Here is a 23,011-nt window from a genome sequence, read left to right as displayed (position 1 = left end):
ACAGCACCCCTTAGTGTTGCTAATATTCGTAACACTGCCCTCCACCTAAGTCTGATCGTCCCGATCAGACAAATCTCTCGATCTAACCGCTGCTAGCCTCTCCAAATGAACCACCCTTCTATTTCGTGGTTTCCCAATTGTTTGTATGCGGTAGATAACATCACTGATCCTCTTCACAACTCTGTACGGGCCTTCCCAACTGCACCGAAATTTGGATGGAACACCTTTCCGCCGGTGAGGGTTGTATAACAGTACCAAATCTCCCGCCAAGAAACCTCCCGAATTATTGTTCTCGTCGTACCTGTGTTTCATCGTACTGGTCATTACCCTGGTTCGTTCCCTCACACTTTGTTGTTTGGCCAATGAACTACTTCGTAGAGCTTGCGCTTGACGGATTTGCTTTGCATAATCAGTATCGTTCCGACACTTCACAACAGTAGTATGCCCTGGCTTGAAACCACCCTTGCATTCTTTGTGCGAAATTCTTTCCGTCGTTTTAGTACGTCCGTTAGGGCTTTTCAATGCCAGTGTTTCTCTCACAGATACCTTCGATTTTGATTTGTTTGGCCCATTTGTTCCATCAGCCTTTGCTCGATCTACTTTCCTTGACTTTCGTGGTCTCTGTCGAATCTCCTCCACCAGCACTCGCTTACTGCTGAACCCTTTTTCCAAACTTAAATTAAGTGGCACATCCTGGTTCTCATAACGCATCACCCTTCTCTGCATACCGATCTTGATGTCATGGTCAACCAAGAAGTCCACTCCCAATATGACTTCATCAGCAATCTCTGCCACAATGAATTTGTGTAGAACCATGACCTCCCCAATTACGACTTCACATACCACTTCTCCCTGGATTTGGTTATACTCACCAGTAATCGTACGCAATCTAGCTCTAGGTAATGGCTTTACTCTCCTGTTGACTAAATCGGATCGGATTAAAGAATGAGATGCGCCCGTATCTACAGTCAGTACACGCTCCTTGCCATCCACATTTCCTTTGACGGTTAGACTGCTCGATTTCCTTCCATTTTGCGAGATAGGTATCACACGACAATCAATAGCTGGGGCAATTTCTCGATCTTTACATTTGACTCGCTCTTGCTTATCTCCTCTAGCTTTGCGTTTACGACCAGCCAAGTTGGAACTACCATGACCAGTGCTGCAATGACGTGCAATGTGACTTGGGTTACCGCACTTGAAACACTTCATAACTCCGGCATTTTTTTTGTTGTAATCCCTTCAGTGCTTCCAAAATTGTGTCTACCCAATCTGGCCTTTCCACTTCCACGCGATGAGCTTTGTATGCGGGCTTACTCAAAAGTGAGGCAGGGCATGGCATATCGTTTCAGCAAATGTTGGCTTTGGGTTCGCATATGTAGCTCGTTTCGTTTCGGCATCCCGTATTCCATTTATAAAGCTCTGAATTTTAACCCTCTCGGTGTATTCCACGGGTACGTCTGCATTTTCGAGATGAGCCAATCTGTCAACATCCGACGCAAACTCCTGCAAAGTCTCATTCGCCTTTTGGTAACGATTTTGCAACTCAATTTGATATATCTGTTTCCTATGCTGGCTTCCGTAACGTCCCTCTAGAGCGCTCATCAATGTTTCATAGTTGTTCCGTTCGTACTCTGGAATTGTCTGTAAGATTTCAGCTGCAGGCCCTTTCAATGCCACGAACAGTGCAGCAACTTTATCTTCAGCATTCCAGTTGTTCACTGCTGACGTCTTCTCAAATTGAAGCTTGAATACCTCGAAAGGAACAGAGCCGTCAAAAGATGGAGTTTTTACCTTCGGATTGCTCGCTAGAAAAGCTGGACGATTTAGTTGTAACTGTTGCATAAGACCTTTCAACGCTTCTATCTCGGCATCAATTTTGTCCTCGAGTTGTAAAATTTTTGCATCCTGCTCTTCCATTTTCGCAAAGAGCTGCGATGATACCTGTTCCGAAATTTTTGCGACATTCCAGATATACGTGCCTCTTGCGCTTCCAGTTGAGATGACATATATGTCTTCTGCTCTTCCAATTGAGATGACTTTGCGACGCCATTTCTGAAATGCGTGCCTCCTGTTACTCCAGCTGAGATGCCATTGTCCATGTTTGTGCAGATATTGTGCTCGTCACTGTCTGCGGTGTTTCGTTTTTTTCTTCCATTTTTGTTGTTGTTTTGTCGCTGTCATAATGAAAGACATACTCCTCAGCATTGATTCCTTCAAATACCATAGCTACACTTAGTCGTTTTTGTAGCTGAGATTTATCGCCAAAAGTAGCCAATCCACGGACTTCCAACTCCTCCTTCAGTTGCTGGATCGTCAATTCACTCAACTTTGCCATGTCCAAGTTGTATTCGAAGTCTTCGGAATTTATTCAACAATTCCTCCTACTGACACCAATTGTAACGAATTTACTGCAATTCCGCTTATTTCAAATTTTCTACTAAGGTTCGAATCACTAAACTGTTGAATAAATAACACCACTATTCAGTAATGCAAAATGGTCTTTATTAGACTACTTTCAAAATAACACTTCTATTGCTCGACAGATAGCGTGCTTAAACAAAACTTATTCTCGCGCCTCTACTGTTGGAGCTTTTATACTCTGTGATTTCCTCGTTGCATCTTCTAGGCGCTTCCAGAATTTACTTTGTTACTGCCATATAATTATAACTACAGATCAGAGCTGTAAAATGATTCAATCAATACAGTTATAAATCAAGATTGATTCATTTTACAAATATGATTGGGTGATTTCAAATATATAAGCCAAGCTTGGATGCGATTTCATTTTTTCCATTCAAAAATTCCGTTAGTGATTGCATGACTGTAAAAAGAGCATTCAGCGTGATTGTGAATGCATCGAGAGCACTCCTACGAGTGATTGCAAACTTTGTAGATTGCAATCACTTTTTCATTCACTTCCATTCAAATATCCGCTTTCAGAGTTGATACTTTCGTACTTTTGATGGCTAACATACCTGTGATTGGTTTGAAGGCGTCAAAATAGTTATAAATAAATAACCGGGTTGCCATATTTCATTTAAAACATTTTGTTTGATTCTAAAAAGTTTTATTCGGGGAATTTTGCTCCAAATCAATGAAATTAAATTTTAAATGCTTCAGTTCTGATAGAAATAAATAAGAAACACGAACAAATGAGTTAATACATTCATAAAACATAATTGGAATAAAATATTATTTCCAAAAAAATAATTTCCAATCATAAATCCAAAATGTGGTTCTCGCATTCAATAGCGACGGTAACTCCGACTCAATGTTTTGACATTTTATATTGTAAAACTGTATTTTGGTATTTTCTACAAAAATAAGCATATTTTTTTTAAAAGTTAAGTAGAAATCAATTTCCACATAAATAAGGAATATAATGAAGTGCTTCTTGTAGATTATAGTGCAGTGAAGGTGGAGAAAAATGCGTTTAAAAACCTGAAACGGTAGACGTTGTTGTTGTTGTTGTAGCAATGCTCGCCCCACCTAATAGCCGAGACCGATCACAAATTGTCATCAATATCCTCTAACGGGAGTCCAAGGAAACTTGCCGTTTCAACAGGGGTGGACCATAAGGAAAGGGGTGTTAGAGGCGTTGGTTCCACATTACAATTGAAGAGATGGTTTGTGTCATGTGGGGACACATTGCAAGCGGGGCATACATTTTATATGTCGGGGTTGATTCTGGATAGGTAAGAGTTTAACCTGTTACAGTATCCAGAACGAAGTTGAGCAAGAGTGACACGCGTTTCCCTGGGGAGTATGCGTTCCTCTTCCGCAAGTTTTGGATAATTTTCGTTATGTACTGGATTCACCGGGCAATTCCCGGCATAAAGGTCCGACGCCTGTTTATGGAGTTCACCAAGGACCTGCTTGTGTTTTTTCACTTCATACGGCTGGGTTCTCAGGTGCCGTATTTCCTCAAAATGCTTACGGAGATGACTCCTTAAGCCCCTAGGTGGTGCTGGTTCATCAATCAGATGTCTGTTGGGATGCCCAGGTTTCTGGGTATTCAACAGGAACTGTTTGGTCAGCATCTCATTTCTCTCCCTGATGGGGAGTATTCTTGCCTCATTCTGCAGATGGTTTTCTGGGGACATAAGAAGACAGCCCGTGGCGATTCTGAGAGCAGTATTTTGGCAGGCCTGTAGTTTCTTCCAGTGGGTGATTTTTAGGCTTGGCGACCATATGGGTGACGCGAAGCACGTAATCGGCTGGCTAATTGCTTTGTATGTAGTCATGAGCGTTTCTTTATCTTTTCCCCAAGTACTGCCAGCGAGGGATTTGAGGATTTTGTTAGGGCTCTGAATTCTCGGAACAATTGCGGCTGCGTGCTCACCAAAATGTAGATCCTGATCGAACGTCACACCCAAGATTTTGGGGTGTCGGACAGTCGGTAGCGTAGTGCCATTGACGTGGATGTTCAAAATGGTCGACATTTGGGGCGTCCATGTTGTAAATAAGGTCGCGGAAGATTTAGTCGGTGATAATGCCAGGTTTCGCGAGGTGAAAAAACTGGAGAGATCAGGGAGGTAGCCGTTTATTTTATTGCATAGCGCATCGATCTTTGGGCCTGGGCCTGTGGCCATTATTGTGCAGTCATCGGCGTAGGAAACGATTGTGAATCCTTCCGGTGGTGAAGGTAGCTTAGATATGTAGAAATTAAACAAAAGTGGGGATATGACACCACCCTGTGGCACCCCCTGTTTAATTCTCCTTGGTTTTGATGTTTCGTTTCTCAATTGCACCGATGCCTGCCGACCACCCAGATAATTTGCGGTCCACCTTTTAAGATATGGGGGAAGGGTAGACCCTTCCAGGTCCTGCAGTAAGGAGCCATGGTTGACCGTATCAAAAGCTTTTGATAGGTCTAGCGCTACGAGTACTGTTCTATGGTGGGGGTATTGATTTAAACCGCAATTTATCTGGGTGCTAATGGCATTTAGCGCGGTGGTAGTGCTATGGAGTTTTCTGAAGCCATGCTGATGAGGGGCTAGCTGCAAATTTGCTTGGAAATAAGAGAGCAAAATGGCTTCAAGCGTCTTTGCCACTGGCGATAGGAGAGATATCGGACGATACGATTCACCTATGTTAGCTGGTTTCCCAGGCTTTAGTAGCGGGACCACCTTGGCCATTTTCCATTTCTCAGGTATGACAAATGTGGAAAGAGACAGATTGAAGACATGCGCTAAATATTTGAACCCCTCTTTCCCTAGGTTTTTAAGCATCGGCATGGCTATGCCGTCTGGGCCCACTGCTTTGGATGGTTTAGCACGACCAATGGCGTCCTCAACCTCTGTACCGGTGATGGTGATTGGTGACGCGCTGAATTTGTGTGTATGTGCGCGTCTATTGGCTCTCCGTCTATCTTTGTCGACCGTAGGATGCATTATATATTGTCGGCAGAAAGCTCTCGCGCATTTTTTCGCGTCCGACAGCACTTTGTCGCCAAAGGCGATGGAAACTTTGTCTTTGTGCTTAGTCGGATTCGATAGGGACTTTACGGTGGACCAAAGTTTACCCACACCGGTAGAGAGGTTACAACCTCTTAGGTGCTCCTCCCATTTCGCCCGCTTGTGTTCATCTACAAGCAATCTGATGCGTTGGTTTATATCCCTTATTTGGGGGTCGCCTGGGTCAAGCTGTCTTATAAGGTAACGTTCTCTCGCTAAGTTTGCGGCCTCCGCCGGGAAGTGGGGCCGGATTTCGGGAATTCTCCCGGCGGGAATGAAATGTGCCGAGGCGGATTTAATGACCTTACGGAAGGCACGCTCCCCTTGGCGGGCATCAGTCGGGATAGGGAGGGCAGCTAGGCGGCTGTCTGTAAAGGATTTATATTCTTCCCACTTTCCTTTTTTGAAGTTTATGAAAGTGCGTTTTTCAGTGACGATGAAGTCGGCGTTACGCTCAAGCGAAATAAGTATGGGCAGGTGGTCGGATGCCAATGTTACCATCGGCTGCCAGTTGACGCAGTTTACGAGTTCTGCGCTCACGATTGAGATATCTGGCGAGCTGTGACAGCTTCCTACCATACGTGTGTGGGCGTCTCCGTTTATTGTGCAGAACGTCGTTTCTTCTATTTGATCCGCCAACATCTCACCCCTACTGTCCGCCCGCAAGTTTGAATGCCATAGATCATGATGGGCATTGAAATCGCCTAAGATAATGCGATTGTTGCCAGTGAGTAAGGCCCTGATATTAGGGCGGTATCCACTGGGGCAACAGGTGGCAGGAGGGATGTAGATGTTGATGATTTCTGACCGGACAGATAGGCCTTGACGTTCTAAGACATTGTCCCTGCGGTCGATGCCAGGATCAAATATACAATATTGCACAGAGTGGTGTATGATAAACGCGAGTCCGCCTCCATTTCCGCTCTCGCGGTCTTTCCTGTGGGCGTTATACCCAGAGCAGGTCTGCAATGCAGATCTTGCTGTGAGTTAGTCGGTATACGTCAAATAGTTGTGCACAGTGTGCCTCTTTATATCAAAAACACATAAAATGTGATTGTATTATTCAAAGGCCCGGCATTTCTTCATCTTCCCCAAATATATATTTTAAGACTGGGAGACTATTTCACTTTCAGATTTAAGCTTGCCTTTGCAATACATTTATTTCAGCATTTCTTGATATGGTTAACTATGCTAATCAGTGATTTAATATTTTGTAATTTTGGACCTCTGTCTATTTCACCATGCACAAGTAACTTGAATTCGTTTATTAGAGCATGTTAATGATATCTTATCTATTTTTACTAGCAAATACCTATGTATCGAAATTCAACAACATCTGTAAAGCATGTTTCAATGTATATAAGTATAAGTCAAAAGTAAAAGTCATTATAAAAAAACAAAAAGCTACTCTGAAATTTAAAAAAACTATTTTTCCGATTTACAAAGTCTTCGGCATTGTGTGCATAACTTAAAATAAACCAAGATTTAATAGTTACTTTCCACTAGATCTAGGGCTGTGATGTCTCTGTGCATTAACTAAGCTTCCCGTTACGTTTGGTACAAATGGCCTAAAGGCATCAGGGCAGCGGTCGTCACCTCATAAGCGCTTTCACGCAATTGTTTTTGTAAAACGCTTAAGCAAGCGCATCGCATAGGAATGTATTCTGCTGTGCCCATTAGGAACTCAACTGCGATAATTTCGTGTAAAATGACTTTTGAAGTAATATTTTTGGTTATATTTTTCGGCCACCTGTACGAAAACAATGAAGCTTTGTTTGATTTATTTAATTGAAGGCACGTAGAAGTATTTTTAAATGCATTCAAGAAAACTATGCGATACGTTAATTTTGAAAGCTACCAAGTCCGACTGGGTTTGTTTACATGCTAGCGCCATTTCTGCTCGCTGATTGGTTGTCGCTATTTTTTTAGAAAACAAAATGAAGAATAGACATCCACTGACAAACATTTATTTCGTGTCACTTGAACTTAAAAGTTGAATATGGAATATACATATTAGTGAAAAGTTTGAAATTAAGAAAATAATTTAAGATTATCACTCAATTATCTAATAGAATATAATAAATAATAGCCGTTTTTTTAAAAGGTTTTATTTAGCTTAACTCTGTGTAGCGAACAGAATTTTGTAATCGAAATTTAAGTAACTTCCCGATAAGCTACAAGCTTGAAACTTGGAATATGGTTCAGAACTCGATGAAAATTCAATAGGACAAAAATTTTAAATAGGTGGCGCATGGATCGAAATATTTAAAAAAATCGTATTTGTACTCCGATTAGGATCATATTTGGAAGGCATATTAAATACGGGAATAGAAATCGCCTTGTGAAAAGAAACTCCCGCTAGGTGGCGCATGGATCGAAATATTTCAAAAAATCGTATCTGTGCTCCGATTAGGCTAATATTTGGAACACATATTACATACATGAATAGAAAGCGACATATGAAAAAAATCGCCGGCAGGTGGCGCAAGGATCGAGATATTAAAAAACTGTTATTTTATGAATTTTCGAAGTTTTTACAGTGTACTTTTTACTAGCTTAGTCGCCATTTTTTTTTTTATTTTTGGATTTCAAAGTAGGTGTGGTCACACTTCCATAAGAAGCTTTTGGCGATCCCTGAATCAGGGGGATCAAAACCAAGGAGAAAGGGGGATTTTATACAGATTATTATTTATAAAAACCTTTTTTTGTTTTCTTGGAGACCCTGCAGTAGTTTTGAAAATTTAGAAAGCTTTGGCAGCGAATGGTATCGAAATTGACCACTTTTTTAATGGAAAATACGACCTATATCGTTTTCAAGACTTTTAGAAAGTTTGTTCATATAAAATGATGAAATTCGCATGACACCAACGTAATTTTTTATTAATAGTTAACAGTGTAACTAAAAGCTTTTTTCTTTATATATCTCATGTTTGTGGAAAATGCTACACTGTGTCTGGATGCGATGTTTTTTCTATTGTCATAAGCAAAAAATATATAAAAATAAATAAATCATTAAATGACATAAGTACAATATTGGACTACCTACCCAATTCGAAACTTTATTGCTCATACAATATATGTATATCGCCGTGTCTTTTCCAAGAATATGTTAGCAAGAAAATTTTGAATTTCGCCCAATCAAATAAGTTAATACTAAGAATTAGTTTTTCTCTCGCAAAGGAAGATGTAAATTTTTTGTATCCTATGCGTCAAGCGAAGAAAGGTCTATTTTACAATCAGATTTGGAAAAAAATACAAATTTATGTAGATTACTTCAGCCAGCTTCCTACACTCTTAACAATTAAAATCTTGAACAGGTATGTATACAGTTTTATAGACCCTGGGGTTGATATTGACAGTAAACATAACTTCAACCTTCATATTACTACAACTGTTAATAAGGCTAGAGGTATTCTGGCGTTTGTAAGGCGATGGTATAAAGAATTCAGCAACCCGTATGTTACTAAAGCTCTTTTTACAACATTAGTCAGGCCGATATTAGAATATGGTGCAATAATTTGGAACCCGAGCCTACCAGGTTCATATTGATTGGCTAGAATCAGTCCAAAAATAATTCTTACCTTTCTCCTTAAGGAATTTCCTAGCTAGTCGTAGGGAAATGCTTGGAATTGTATTTATGATTAAATTACTAAATGGTTCGGTCTCTAACTCATTCCTGTTGAGCGAAGTAAACAACTTTAATGTCCCTTGCCGGCCTTCAAAACATCTTAATCCTCTCTACCTAAAATATTGTAGATCAAATTTTGAACTAAATGAGCCCTTCCGCTGTTTGTGTCAGCATTACATATCCCACTCTAGCACATTTGATGTTTCGGACTCGCTTTTTTGTATTAAAAAATCGGTTCCTTCCTCTCTTAAAAGTAACTAACTGTATTCATTACCATATGCTTAGTATTAAAAGCAGAACATACACATACATAAGTAGAATGTTATGATATTTCTTTGACTTATCAGATCACAATAGATTAAAGGTTCTCAAGAAATTATGGTATTATTATACAATGTATATTATTTTTTTCAAAATATGTGATTGTTAGTTTGAATTGAAAATGTTATGCAACGAAGTCTGAAACCTTTTTATTTCTGAATTAATTTTAACCCTTATGATTTGATCCATAAAAGGTTATCCTAAATAATATTGTGCACTTTCGTAGGTTAGATTTTTGAAATCTAAAGAATATCTAATGCCGGTATTAATTACAATACAAGATTCCGAAATTATAAAATATTGACATCCCTAATATAAGGTGAAGTTTTAGAATTTGTTGGCATATTCGCCCATTATTCGGAAACTAAAAAAAATGTCTAAACTTAGTTTTCGAGACCTCAGAAACTTGTACGGTGAGTACGTATTTTTACTAATAACATAAAAAACATTAAAAGTGCAAGAAACTTTTTTTTTATGAAAAAAAGCACAAAAAAACTACGTAAATAAGGAATACCAAGATCAGTAAGATCCATGGTTCTTAGCAAGTAGGTACAGTTTAGAAATTTTGCAGTAAAGTAAATAGTTTACACTCACTTAAAGATTGCTCGATATCACGCCGATTTTCACAGATTTTTATATAAATGTGCCATATATTGTTGTATGGTGCGCAAGTGATGTGCAATTTTGGATATATCCATTTTATTTTATTCTAACCAAGATAATAAGGTTATTGGTTTCATCTGTCACTCTGCATCGTAATGGCATAAACTAATAGAGATAAAGTGTATCAAAATGATCACGGGGAAAAAAGAAATTGATTGAAACCGATGATGCAAACTTTACACAGTTGGGTATAAAACTAACTGTAGACAACTTTTTCTTTTCAAATTTTTACCATAGGAAGGTAAGTAATAATTTTTCTAAATTAAAAAATGCTTCTTTTTACTGAAAAAGTCTATAGCATTTGTGAAAGCAACATTTTATTCAACCGTTATTTTGCAAAATTAAGGTTCAAATAAAAACTTTATGATTTGTATGTATAGAGCGGGGTGTCTGGGGTTCAGAGCAGTAAAATCTTACGTTTGCGATTTGTGCTATTTGGGTGGTTTTGGACTTTGCCTATGACAATTTCCAAAATAAAATTTTGATAAGCATTTATTTTCCATTTAGTTTTATTTTTTCAAAGCTGTGAGAGCGAATTTCAAGGGCTCCGTCGAAAATAGCGAGCAAAATTTGTTAAAAAACCTAACAAAATTAATCACCAAATATGCTCCGAGGGTTAATTCAATATGCCCAAGTAGAAAACACACTATATCAGCAACCCCAAAAAAAAATTTATATGAAAGACAGAAATGTTCCACTTGCCGGAATGATACTTTTTTTCAATATATCTCGACATTTTTAAAATTGTCATGCTTAATGCTCTTGAGCAAGTTGTTTTAACTCTTCTCACGCTAATTATCTTCATAACAACTTTTTCAACCAACTTTAAAACTAAGCTTTCATAAAATGGAACTTAAAAATTTTTCGTACTATTTTAGGTACTATATACGCATTTTTGTAGCAAGTGATTGATACTGAATGCATGACTTCACACACCAAAAATGTGAAATCACCTGAGTGCACTCATTGATTTCAGTACATTTATTTCTGCAGTTTGATTTAGCATTCTTTTCAATTGCATGCGGTGCTGCATGAGATCTTTATTTCTCTGCATGATTGTAGAATTAAAAAAAATTAAATCATAATTCTCGTATGAAGAAAAAATTGTGAAATACTGATTGTAGAAAAGCTCTAATTTCAAAAAGCAAATGATTTCATTCTTCATCAGCTCTGCTACAGATGAACGTGTATAGCTTCTCATATGCGCGTGTATTTGTGAGCGACACTTCCACAATTACAATTGCATACGTTTGGGAGCATCTCAGATAAGATATCTGCATGTGTTTGTGCGATGCTTCTCCGCTGCGTGTATGTACATATGTGTAGACATAATGATTGATTCGTTTATGTAGATACATAATGATTTATTTATGGATGTGCATAGAAGTTACTCTTAGCATCGGCTTAGAGATGACAGTACCCCTTAGTGTTGCTAATACTCGTAACAATATTTTCAAAATTTTTTTGTAGTTATAAGTTGTTTATTTAGTTTTTAATTACTTTTGTTTCTAGTATGTAAGATTATTTCTGATCATAGACTAAATAAATTAAACATAAACATAAAATGTATGTCCCGCTTGCAATGTGTCCCCACATGACACCAACCATCTCTTTAATTGTAATGTGGAACCAACGCCTCTAACACCCCTTTCATTATGGTCTACCCCTGTTGAAACAGCAAGTTTCTTTGGACTCCCGCTAGAGGATATTGATGAAAATTTGTAATCGGTCGCAACTATTAGGTGGGGCGAAGCACTGCTACAACAACAACAACAGCCAGGCCGCATACCCAAATACACCGGGTACCCCAATGCTTACCCAAGGACGTCCAAGCCCAGGGCCACAAAAGCAGTTGCGTCCTAGCCTTCCACAACCCAGGCGTAGTCACCCGTAACTTACTCCCAGAGTGACGACGTCTCCCCCCGGATCTGTCACGCTGTTGTCTAGTTTCCGTAGCCGAAAAATGCTCATTATCAGACCAATTCTAAATATTCTCGCGGAATTTTGTTCCCGCGGATTTTTTTATTCCCGCGGAAAAATTCCTCCAATTCTGTTCTCCTAGGGAGAACAATAATTGGGGAGTAGGAATTTCGAATTTTCGAAGTCAGCTGTTTTGTCAATTGAAATTTCGTTGCACATTTCTTATTTTGTTTAAAAAATTGAAGTTTAATTATTGTTGCAAATTTGTTGGAAATTAAGAAATAAAATATAAACAATGCACAGTATTTATTGCATTTCATGTGGTATTCACTGAAATGAGTAATGAATTGGTGCCACAGCAACATCAACAGCGGAACATAACACAAATCTGCCGGAGTTGCCTGCTTTCATTCAGCAAAGCAATTTTCTGGCGGCCAAGTTGAGTTGAATTCGTCCTTCGTCATATGCCAAAATCTATTTAAGTCTTATTAAAAAATCCTTGCGCAATTTCTGGATGGCTGCATCAAATATGTATACCAAGAGCTCTACCGTTGCTTATGATATACTTTTCGACTTAAAATAAAGAATATTGTGGTTGTAGTTGTTGTCGTATTAACAGTGATAATATTGTGGTAGAATGTAAATACATATTTTAGCACAAATTTGTGCAAATAAGTGTTCTTTCTTAAAAGAACAAATTTCCTTTAACTATTTTGATGCATTCCCTTTAATTTAACAAGTGAAAAAACTCCTATGAGAGAAATCTCCCTCTCCCTCACATTCATAATACCTACTTTTCTCCCATAACCGATTTCCGCTTTTTCGAACATTGTTCAGAATAGGAGGAAAGGGAGAAGTGAAAAAACTCACAAGGAATTTTTATTTAGAATACGAGGAATGGGAGAAGGGAAAAAACTCGCACGGAATTTTGGTTTAGAATTGGGCTGTATAGGAATTGGTTGCAATCTAAGAGTGGAACAGAGGTGATGAAAGACACTTGTTAGTTTTCTCCTTCCTTAAAGGGAATTCCGTGTACACGGACTTCACTTGCGGCAATATGGCTCTCTTGCTTTGACGCATTGTTTTTGAGTGTTTTTACTTCCTCTTCGAGATAACCAACGCGCTCGAACACGCTCTCCAGCTGAGTAACTCTTACATTAAGGTCACTGACCTCTTTTTTCAGCACCACAAATTTGTCTTCTAGTTTTTTGCATACGAATTCAATGAGCTTTTTTTCGAGTCCAAAATTTGCTTGGCAATCAGATCGTTGAACTTAGGAAATCGCTGGTCCATGTTTTGCATTAAACTAGGAGAGAAGCCGCTGATCCGTTGAACCTTTTTGGCGCTATCAACCTCGTTATTAATGTCGTCACCACGACGCTTACCACCATTGACTGGATCCATGGTGTTCGAAAAAAAAACGGGCCAAAAATAATGCTCGAAGAAACTGGGTGGCAGCTCTAACGCAACATAGATTAGATATGACGTTTCCGTACATAACACAATACTTGGTCTTCTTATTTCAATAAGACGTTCCATTATTTGCTATAATACTACTAATATTAAGATAAATGCATTCCAAGTTGTATATATTGCTATCTCGATTATTTATATCGATAATATTTTGACTTTTGTGTTGCATTAAGGATCTTCTTTGGTTGCTAATAAACAACTTTCCTTTTCGTTGCATCTAGCTTTTGTTGGTATACGGGACAAGTTCTATCCAGAGTATCTTGGTTTTCGTCAAGTCCTAGATTCAGCTCCTTATTTGCTCTTATGCAGTTAATGCACTTGATTACTACATCCTTTATGCATTGTGTATGTTTATGCTCACTCAAGCACTTTGTGCATACTTCCTTTTCCTTGCAGTCAGCCGCTTTGTGATTGAAGCATTTGCATTTAAAACAACACAATACCTGCACTGCATCATATACTCGGCAACGTTCCCAACCTACATTAAGCCTCTCTCCAGCTAGTATATTTGGGAACGCTTCAACATTTATTTCTATCATAGCATTATAGTAGTTTTTCGGGTTCTTTTTCACTTCATATTGCTTAACAATTTTGATGTCCGTTTCACTTAAACAAATGTTTTGTCGTTTACTTCTTTGCACCAGTTCCTCGTCGCTATATTTAAAATTTATACCAGTCACCATGATTGCTGGTTTCACTTTTTTGGGAATCTTAACCTCATAGTTATTTCCCAGATTGTTCTCAGTGGCATTTTTTATTTTGTCAGGCTCATGATCATTTTTGCTTTCAACAATAACAACTCCTCTTTGTCTTGCTACTATATTAGTTATATGCAGCTCTTTAGGATCAAGTTTCTAGTTTAGGGCAGTTTTGGTTTTTTCAATATTTTGCCTTTTATTCGGCTTGACAATTAAGGGATGATTATTTCTAATGTCTGGCAACACTTCTTTTTTTGTCTTTCATTTTTTGTTATCGCTGCGTATGACACTTTGGCTTCAACACTATTAACATACTTCTTTATTTCATTGCACATTTTTTTATTCTCTTTACGTATTTCTTCAATCATTTTCTTATTGTCATCCTTGGTTGTTTTCAACTCATCACAGACCTGCTCGCTGCTTCGCTTGAAGCCTTCAGCAATTTTCCGTATTTTGTTCACTTCTACAACACTATTTTCGCATTATTCTTGCGCTTTTTGCATTGCCTTAATTCTGTCGCTAAATGCAACTTTCACTGCTTTTAAAACTTGTTTTATTTCTCTTTCATGTTTCTTGAGAGCATTATCAAATTCATTCCGGTACTCAGATAGTTGTTTGCCATTTTTGCTCACTACCATCTGCATATCTTTTAGAATGTCATCTACGTTATGCACATTTTGCACACAATCAGTACACATAAATCTAAGCATTTCACATTCGTCTAATTGATTAACACTATATTGGTATATGCCAGAGCATTTTTGCGCTAAATGATAATATTTCCCACACACCCCTACGCAATGAGTTTTTGACACTTCTCCACGTATCGTATTTTTGCACTTGTCGCATTTATTCTGCATTTTTTGTAAAGAATGAATATATGTATATTAATGTATCAAACTTTGTAAGTGTATGCGTTTTGCTTTCTTTATTTAGAGTCACTTGCAAATATATTAAATTTAAAAATTAAACTTTATTTGGTATAATATTCTTGAAACAAACTTCTGATTCCTCTTTTTGAGTCTCTGTCTCACACATTATTTATTCTTAAAAAGTATTTGTATATAGTTTTACCATTTTAAAATGAAAAATTTGAGGAGCAGAAATAAACACAACCGTAGAATCAACAGTATTTCACCCAACAGTCCTGAAATCGCATAAGATAATGCGATTGTGGCCAGTGAGTAAGGCACTGATATTAGGGCGGTATCCACTGGGGCAACAGGTGGCAGGAGGGATGTAGATGTGGATGATGATAAGCTTTGACGTTGTAAGACACTGTCCCTGTGATCGATGTCGGGATCAAATATATGATATTGCACCGAATGGTGTATGATAAACGCGAGGCCGCCTCCATTTCCGCTCTCGCGGACATTATACCCAGAACAGGTTTGCAGAGCAGATCTTGCTGCGAGTTTATTCTCTTGAATCGCAGCAATGCGGATGTTGTGCCGCTTCATCAACTATCTCCGTGATCTTCCCAGTTAGTCCATTACAGTTTAACTGCAGAATTCTGAAGTGCATAGGGGGAGACGTCGCCACTTTGGGAGTAAGTGACAGGTGACTACGCCTGGGTTGAGGAAGGCCAGGACGCAACTGCTGGCAGGAGCTGCATTGGGCGGATGTCGCAAACATATATATTCTGTGCTGGCAAACGGTGCAAACGGGGTTAGGGACTAAGAGTCTGTTTCCCTGACCTACACGATTGCTGCCGGAAAAGAGGGGGGAGAAGACGTGGCAGGGGCTGATGCTCAGCGTTGCTACCGACTCTAGTACGGAGATAGTAGTTATGAGTGGTAGAAGCTGTATGAGTTGTTGGAACCGCGGGGCGCGAGCAGCAGCGGGTACTAGTTGTGGCTTGCTGAGCAGCTGGGCTGCTGGAAGGTAGTGGGGGGCGCTAAGGCGTAGACTACGGGACGCCCTTGGACGTGAACACCAAGGAGCCACAAAAGATTTATAAAAGTTACGTGGACGTCCGGTTTTAGGATCAAGTCAAAAGCAACATGTCCGATGCAACAATCCCTTACACGAGACACACTGAACAGAGTATGACTGTCCTAAAAAGATTCTTTTCCGGCAGATGCAGCAAAACCATTTCTCAGGACCGGGGTCAGGAGACGGACCCGGAATGGATGCGATACCTTCCCGGAGAAAGAGAATATGGAGTAGTCCCGCTGCAAGGAGCTGCTGGGAGGATGACAATTTGTGGGAGGGACGCAACAAATTAAATGGGGTTACACTGAAATGACAGTCCTTGGTCGGGAAAAATCCCGAGTCGCTCCGGCACATAGAACCGACTGCCTTGGGAAGCATCATCACGAGTGGTATTGGCATATTTGCAATCAAAAACCTATACTATGCCAGCTGAGTCGACAATATGGGAGCATATCGATAGGTTTTATATTTGAAAGCTATCCTAACTAAAAGAAAAAATAATGCGAATAAAAATGATAACGGTAGATTTTCTATAGTAGTAGATGAGTAGTCTGACAAAAGATATTATGTTATGTGCCATTGGAAATGGAAGGAAATTTAATGAAAAGGTATCATGATGAAATGGGTCATATGGGGTGTGATAAAGTTTTCAATGCCATAATAAAAGCATATTGGTTTCCTAACATGAAGGAAAAAATTAAACATTATATTTCAAACTGTTTGAAGTGTATTGCATTCTCACCAAAAAGCGGGAAACGTGAGGGGCTCTTACATAGTATACCAAAGGGAAACGTACCATTCGACACTTTGCATATAGACCACTTTGGTCCAGTGTCACTTAACAACTCAAAAAAGAAGTATGTATTTTTGGTTATAGATGGGTTTAGTAAATTTTTTAAATTATATGCGGCGTGTTCAGCAGGCGCGAAGGAGGTCCTCAGCTGTTTAAAATCTTATTTTAGTAGCTATAGTCGCCCGAAAGTATTGATATCTGATAGAGGCAGTGCATTTACATCTAAAGATTTTGAAAGTTTTTTGGAAAATAACAACATAAAACACATTAAAATTGCAACGGGCTCACCGCAAGCCAATGGCCAAGTAGAGCGCGTAAACCGTAGTCTTGCACCAATGATAGCAAAGTTAACTAGTGGTGGTTCTAATTTTAGTTTAGATAGGGTCTTGCCGGAAATAGAGTGCATGAAATAATACGATGCATCGTAGTACAGGTACAACTCCAAGTGAAATACTTTTCGGAGTTCCACAAAGAGGTCATGTAATAGATTTCCTAAAAGAAAAATTGGAAGAAAACATGTTGCACGAAAATGATCGCAATGTGACAGAAATAAGAGAAAAAGCAGTAGCTAATATATTAAAGTCTCAAAATTATAATAAATTATTAAAAGATAAAAATCGAATTCAAAGAACGTATAAAGAAGGCGATTACGTTATGGTTAAAAATTATATAAGTACTCCAGGTGTGTGTAAAAAGATTGCACCTAAGTTCAAAGGTCCTTACAGAGTTTGCAAAGTCCTCCCAAATGATAGGTATTTAATTAGAGATGTCGAGGGTTTTCAACTTAGTCAAATCCCTTATGAAGGAATATGGGAAGTAGCGAACATGAAGCCTTGGTTGAATCATAATCTCTCTAATGAAGGCATAATCGGGACGATTACAGGTCAGGATGGACGAACTGTGGCAGCATTATGAATACTTTTATAATAATAAACGATTGGCATCCATAGTATTACACATTTCAAGGTATTGTGGCAACACTAGGTGAAGCCATTTTAAATATAAGGCAGTTGGTGAATAAACGTGAGAGAGTAAAGATCATAATATCGTGTTTTATTGGTTTGTAGCTTAAAAGATGGAAGATAGAGTAAATAATAACAATGGCGATATGAAATGTATGTGGAAGTGTCTAAAAGACCTTGTCGAGCTTAATGATGTTAAAAAAATATCACTAAAATTGTAATTAACGGTGAATGCCTGGAAAATGAATATGATATGGCTAATGCCCTAAATAACTTTTTTATACAAAGTATTGTTGAAATTAATGATAGCGTCGAAGAAATTGTAAATGGGGATGAAATAAGAGCAAATCCCAGTAATCCATTTGAAACATTTAAATTTACTGACATTGTAGTGGACGATATTATTATTATCACAAAATCACTTAAAACCAAATATGGCGGCGACAAGCTTTTATCGGAGGGTGTTTTTAAAGATGACATGATATATACTGCTATTTTCTACAAAGATCTAATTAACGAGTCCTTAAACAGCGGTATTGTACCTAGTTACTGGAAAATTTCAACAATAATACATGTGGAAAAAGTAAAAAATACAATGAAACCTGAGGAACTACGTCCAATTAACACGTTACCTACAGATGAAAAAATTATGGAGACAGTGGTGAAGAATAAACTTGTGGCATACTTAGAGAAGCACAATGTGATTATCCCAGAACAATCGGGATTCAGGAAGAGCCATTCTTGTGAAACAGCGTTAAATATGGTAATTGCAGATTGGAAAGAAGACATAGCGGACAAAAAATTTACGGTGTCTGTCTTCTTGGACTTAAAACGGGCTTTTGAAACTGTCGATAGATCTGAGTGTTTGGACGTTATGTTTAAAATTGGTATAAGAGGAAAGGCGTTGGAATGGTTCCGGAGTTATTTGAGCGACAGAAAGCAGAGAACGATAATTGGAAAGGAAGTTTCATCAGTGGTGGATATTTACATTGGTTTACCACAAGGCTCGGTCTTGGCGCCAATATTGTTTACATTGTATATCAATGATATCAAAAGATGCTTAAAATATTGTAAAATACGTCTATTTGCGGATGATACATTGATTATCATAAGTGAAAAATATGAAGAATGTGCCGTGCTGAAAGTACAAGAAGACCTGGACTCGCTATACAAATGGTTATGCCTTAGTATACTGAAATTAAATGTCGAAAAAACTAAGTTCATGATATTTTGTAAAAACACTAATATCATAGGTAACAATAGTTTAAATAATATTACGCTGAAGGTAAAAAACATTGCAAATCAAAGAGTAGACAAAATTAAGTATTTAGGAGTTTTGGTTGAAGATAATCTAAATTTTGGAGAGCATTTAACTTATCTGGAAAGGAAAATTGCACAGAAAATAGGCTTCATGTATAGAACATGTAAACACATCAGTCAAAGTCATAAAATATTGGTTTATCGTTCAATTATTGTCCTACTATTCTCTTATTAAGTAATGATATATATATTAAGAAACTCCAAATACAGCAAAACAAGGCAATGCGATTTATTTTAAAATTTCCTCCAAGAACGCCAAAAATTGTAATACTCAATAGATTAAACTGGCTTAGTATTAAACAGTCAGTTAGTTATTTCACATTGAAATTTATACACCAACTTAGGTTAGGAATGTTACAGAATTACCTGAGTAGTAAAATACATTATAATCATGAAATCCACAAGTATGGAACTAGAAATTGCAACATTCTCGTCGACTCAACTCTAAAGCTAAGGAGTCTCTTGGACTTTTTCCCACCAATTTAACTTCACCTACACACTTTACTGACTCAAATTCTTCTTTGCTGGATTTATTTTTTGTGAATGATCCCCTGAAATTGCTCCACTACAATCAATTGTCTGCATCTTGCTTTTCAAAACACGATCTGATATTTCTTAGTTACAACTTTCAAACGTCACACATTCAATGTTCCTTTACGTATCGTGATTTTAGAAGCATAGATTACAGTTCCCTTAATGCAGCGGTGGAGTCGGTCGAATGGAGCTTGATTCGTACGCCGACATCGGTCGATGATCAGGCATCATTCCTACAGAACCATATTATTATGCTTTTCGACAACCATGTGCAGTGAAACTCAAAGCTGCTACACACAATAATACCCCTTGGTTTAGTGCCAATCTAAAACACTTAATTCACCAGCGTAACCTTGCTTACTCACGATGGAAAAGACACAAAACCCTGGAGGCTCACAACTGCTTCAAAGAAGCTAGGCTCGCTGCAAACAAAGCCATTAGGTCAGCTAAGCAGAAATTTTATAATAACAAGTTTAGTGCTGCTTTGAGTTCGAAGGAAACCTGGACGTCGATTAAAGATATTGGTATCGGAAAATCCAAATGTGATATTTCTGTCCTCCCTAATGTAGACATTAACGAGATAGATATAAATTTTGTAAATCTGCCAATCTCAACTGACAATATATGTGCTGACAATTATTGTATTCGCGCTAATGTTGATTTTGGTCCTCTTGAGTTTGCTAGTGTCGATGATTGTGATGTCGTTCAAGCCATTCTTTCAGTAAAGTCTAATGCTATGGGGTTCGATGGTATATGTCCGAAATTTTTAAAAATAATTCTTCCTGAAATCCTTCCTCACTTAACCTACTTGGTTAACTCTGTGCTGACGTCGTGTGTATTTCCCAAATGTTGGAAAGTTGCTAAGGTAATCCCAATCCCCAAGCAAAACAAGGAGTATAGAGACCTATAGCTATTCTGCCTTTCCTTTCCAAGGTCGTCGAACGAATTTTTCACTGCCAGATAAATACTTATGTGCAGGATAACAACCTTCTCACAGATTCACAGTCTGGATTCAGGTCAAATCGTAGCTGTAAAACGGCGCTCCTATCGGTGATAGAGGATATTCGAGAACAAGTTGACAAAAATTTTACTGCTTTCTTAACTCTTCTCGACCATTCAAAAGCGTTTGACTCGGTCGACCACACCGTTCTCTGCAAGAAGCTGGACAACCTATTTAATTTCTCCAACTGTGCAACAGCCCTAATCAGATCGTATTTGGCCGACCGAACTCAGGCAGTAAGTGTTGGTAGCAGAAAGTCTGACTTCGTCAGTGTTTTAAGAGGCGTCCCACAAGTCCTTGGTCCCCTGTTATTTGTTTTGTATATAAACGATTTGCCTGGTGTTCTCAAGTATTGTAATATTCACATTTATGCTGACGAGGTACAATTGTATATGTGCTGTCCTAGTGATCGTACCAGTTCGTGTATTAATAACTTAAATTACGATTTGTGTCAAATTGGTACGTGGGCTTCTATGAACGGCTTATGCGGCAGTTACCCACCGACGTGTGCCGTACGTAAGGACGTTTGTCGTACGAAGCACGTTTGACCGAACTCTCAAGCCCGTAGGAATCAATGTGTGCGTCTGTGTACATGTACATAAGATGTTTGTGTGTGTATTGTTTACAGATAAGCACTGTTGCCATTGACCATTTTGCATGTATGCTTATGGAAACATCAACTTTTTCCAATTTAATTTTTGATATTGTGAAAGGCCGGAATACTATTAAATAAGTATAAATAGATTAAATATTTATAATCAGCACTTTTACATAATTATCTCGAATTATTTTCACAATTTTTCAAACTTTAATTAGGCGTTTTTGCATAAAATTGCAAACGGTCAAAAATTAGCGCACAAAAGTTTACTAGGCAACTCTGTCTAGTGAGAGAGCGATCAGCTGACACGTTCCTACGGAAAAAATCAAAATTGTTTTGATTTCTACGTTCCGGGCTACGTACGTACGGGCGTTGCACGTCGGTGAGTTTTCGTTTACATTGCACACTCATAAGATAGGTCGTGTCTGCTGACACGTTTCTTCTACGTACGTTCGTGAGTAACCACGGCTTTATGTCTTAACCCAAAAAAGTCGAAATGTATAGTCATTCATAGAAGGTCACTAGATAAAAGTGGGAAAATTTAATTTTAGACAACACTATTATAGAATACGTTGACACGGCAAAAAATCTAGGTGTAGTTTTTAACAAAACCTTGACATGGAAAGATCACATCTTCCGCACGGGGGGAAAATTGTATGGGATGCTTCGTACACTCTGGCTTACACAATATTTTACTCCGTTACATATTCGTCTACTAATAGCAAAAGCGTACTTAATAACTTAATACTTAACAACATTGCTAGATACGTCTATGGGTTGAAAAGACTTGACCACGCCTCTCAGCATGCTTACAGGTTGGTAAACATTTCTTTCGATAACCTTATTAAACTTAAAACGCTCACTACGCTACATAAATTAATATATATGAAGGAACCTGACTATCTGTATCGGAGACTAAATTTTCTCCAGTCGTCTAGATCTGTTATCCTTACCCACTTCAGACATCGTATGCTAATATCTGATCGCCAGTTTTTCATTACTTCCATACGGTTTGGAACTCGCTCCGTTCTAGACTTAGGCTTATCAGCAATGCTCTGCTCTTCAATAAAGTATTAAGAAGTTTCTATAATAACCTAGATAATTAAAATACTGATTTCTTCTAAGCAAATGTACTCTATCATTCGTTTATTTATTTATTTATTTATTTATTTATTATTTATTAAATAGATTATTTATTGTAACCTTTTCTTAGCCATAGTCATTAGCTTTAAGTTTCAAGTTTGAATTGCTCCTATTTTATGCCTTTTACCGAGTAGCACTATAAAATAATTTTTGCCAAATTGTTGTGCTGGGATGAATTGCCTAATAAATACAAATACAAATACAAATAAGACTGCCTAGAATAAGAACTGAGTTCGTCAAAAGGTCTCTAGAATATTTAGGGTATAAAATATACAATGAGTTACCTTATGAGATAAAAGACTGTGAAAATATTAGTAAGTTCAAAGAAAAACTGTTTTTGTATTGTACGTCACTAAATGTGACATGCGTATTTATGTTAATCCTTTAATTTTAACCTAAACTAGGTCTTAAAGACCGTAATAATAAATAAATAAAAAAAATAAATAAAAAAAAAATAAATAATACACATCACGATCTATCATTCAAACTTGCGGGCGGACAGTAGGGGTGAGATGTTGACGGAGCAAATAGAAGAAACGACGTTCTGTACAATAAACGGAGACG

General features: G+C 38.0%; 1 protein-coding gene across 10 annotated transcripts in view; it reads right to left on the bottom strand.

Annotated features, from left to right (window-relative positions):
* The window catches only part of RPA2 (Replication protein A2), a 61,515-nt gene that overhangs the window by 22,562 nt on the left and 15,942 nt on the right, over positions 1-23,011 (bottom strand). For 6 of the 10 annotated variants that reach the window (XM_067791465.1, XM_067791460.1, XM_067791459.1 and 3 more), the window contains one exon: positions 22,508-22,627. The exons of 3 other annotated variants lie outside the window; for them this stretch is intronic. In XM_067791465.1, the coding sequence (XP_067647566.1) occupies positions 22,540-22,627 (88 nt within the window). In that variant the 3' untranslated portion in view covers positions 22,508-22,539. Of the gene's footprint in view, positions 1-3,184; positions 3,318-22,507; positions 22,628-23,011 lie in introns of those variants that run through there. One more of the 10 variants, XM_067791466.1, reaches the window with a different exon arrangement.

Source organism: Eurosta solidaginis, chromosome 5, assembly GCF_040869045.1.
Source record: "Eurosta solidaginis isolate ZX-2024a chromosome 5, ASM4086904v1, whole genome shotgun sequence".
Lineage (NCBI taxonomy): Eukaryota > Metazoa > Arthropoda > Insecta > Diptera > Tephritidae > Eurosta > Eurosta solidaginis.
The sequence above is the reverse complement of the archived record's forward strand: the minus strand, read 5'-3'. Positions and strand labels throughout refer to the sequence as shown.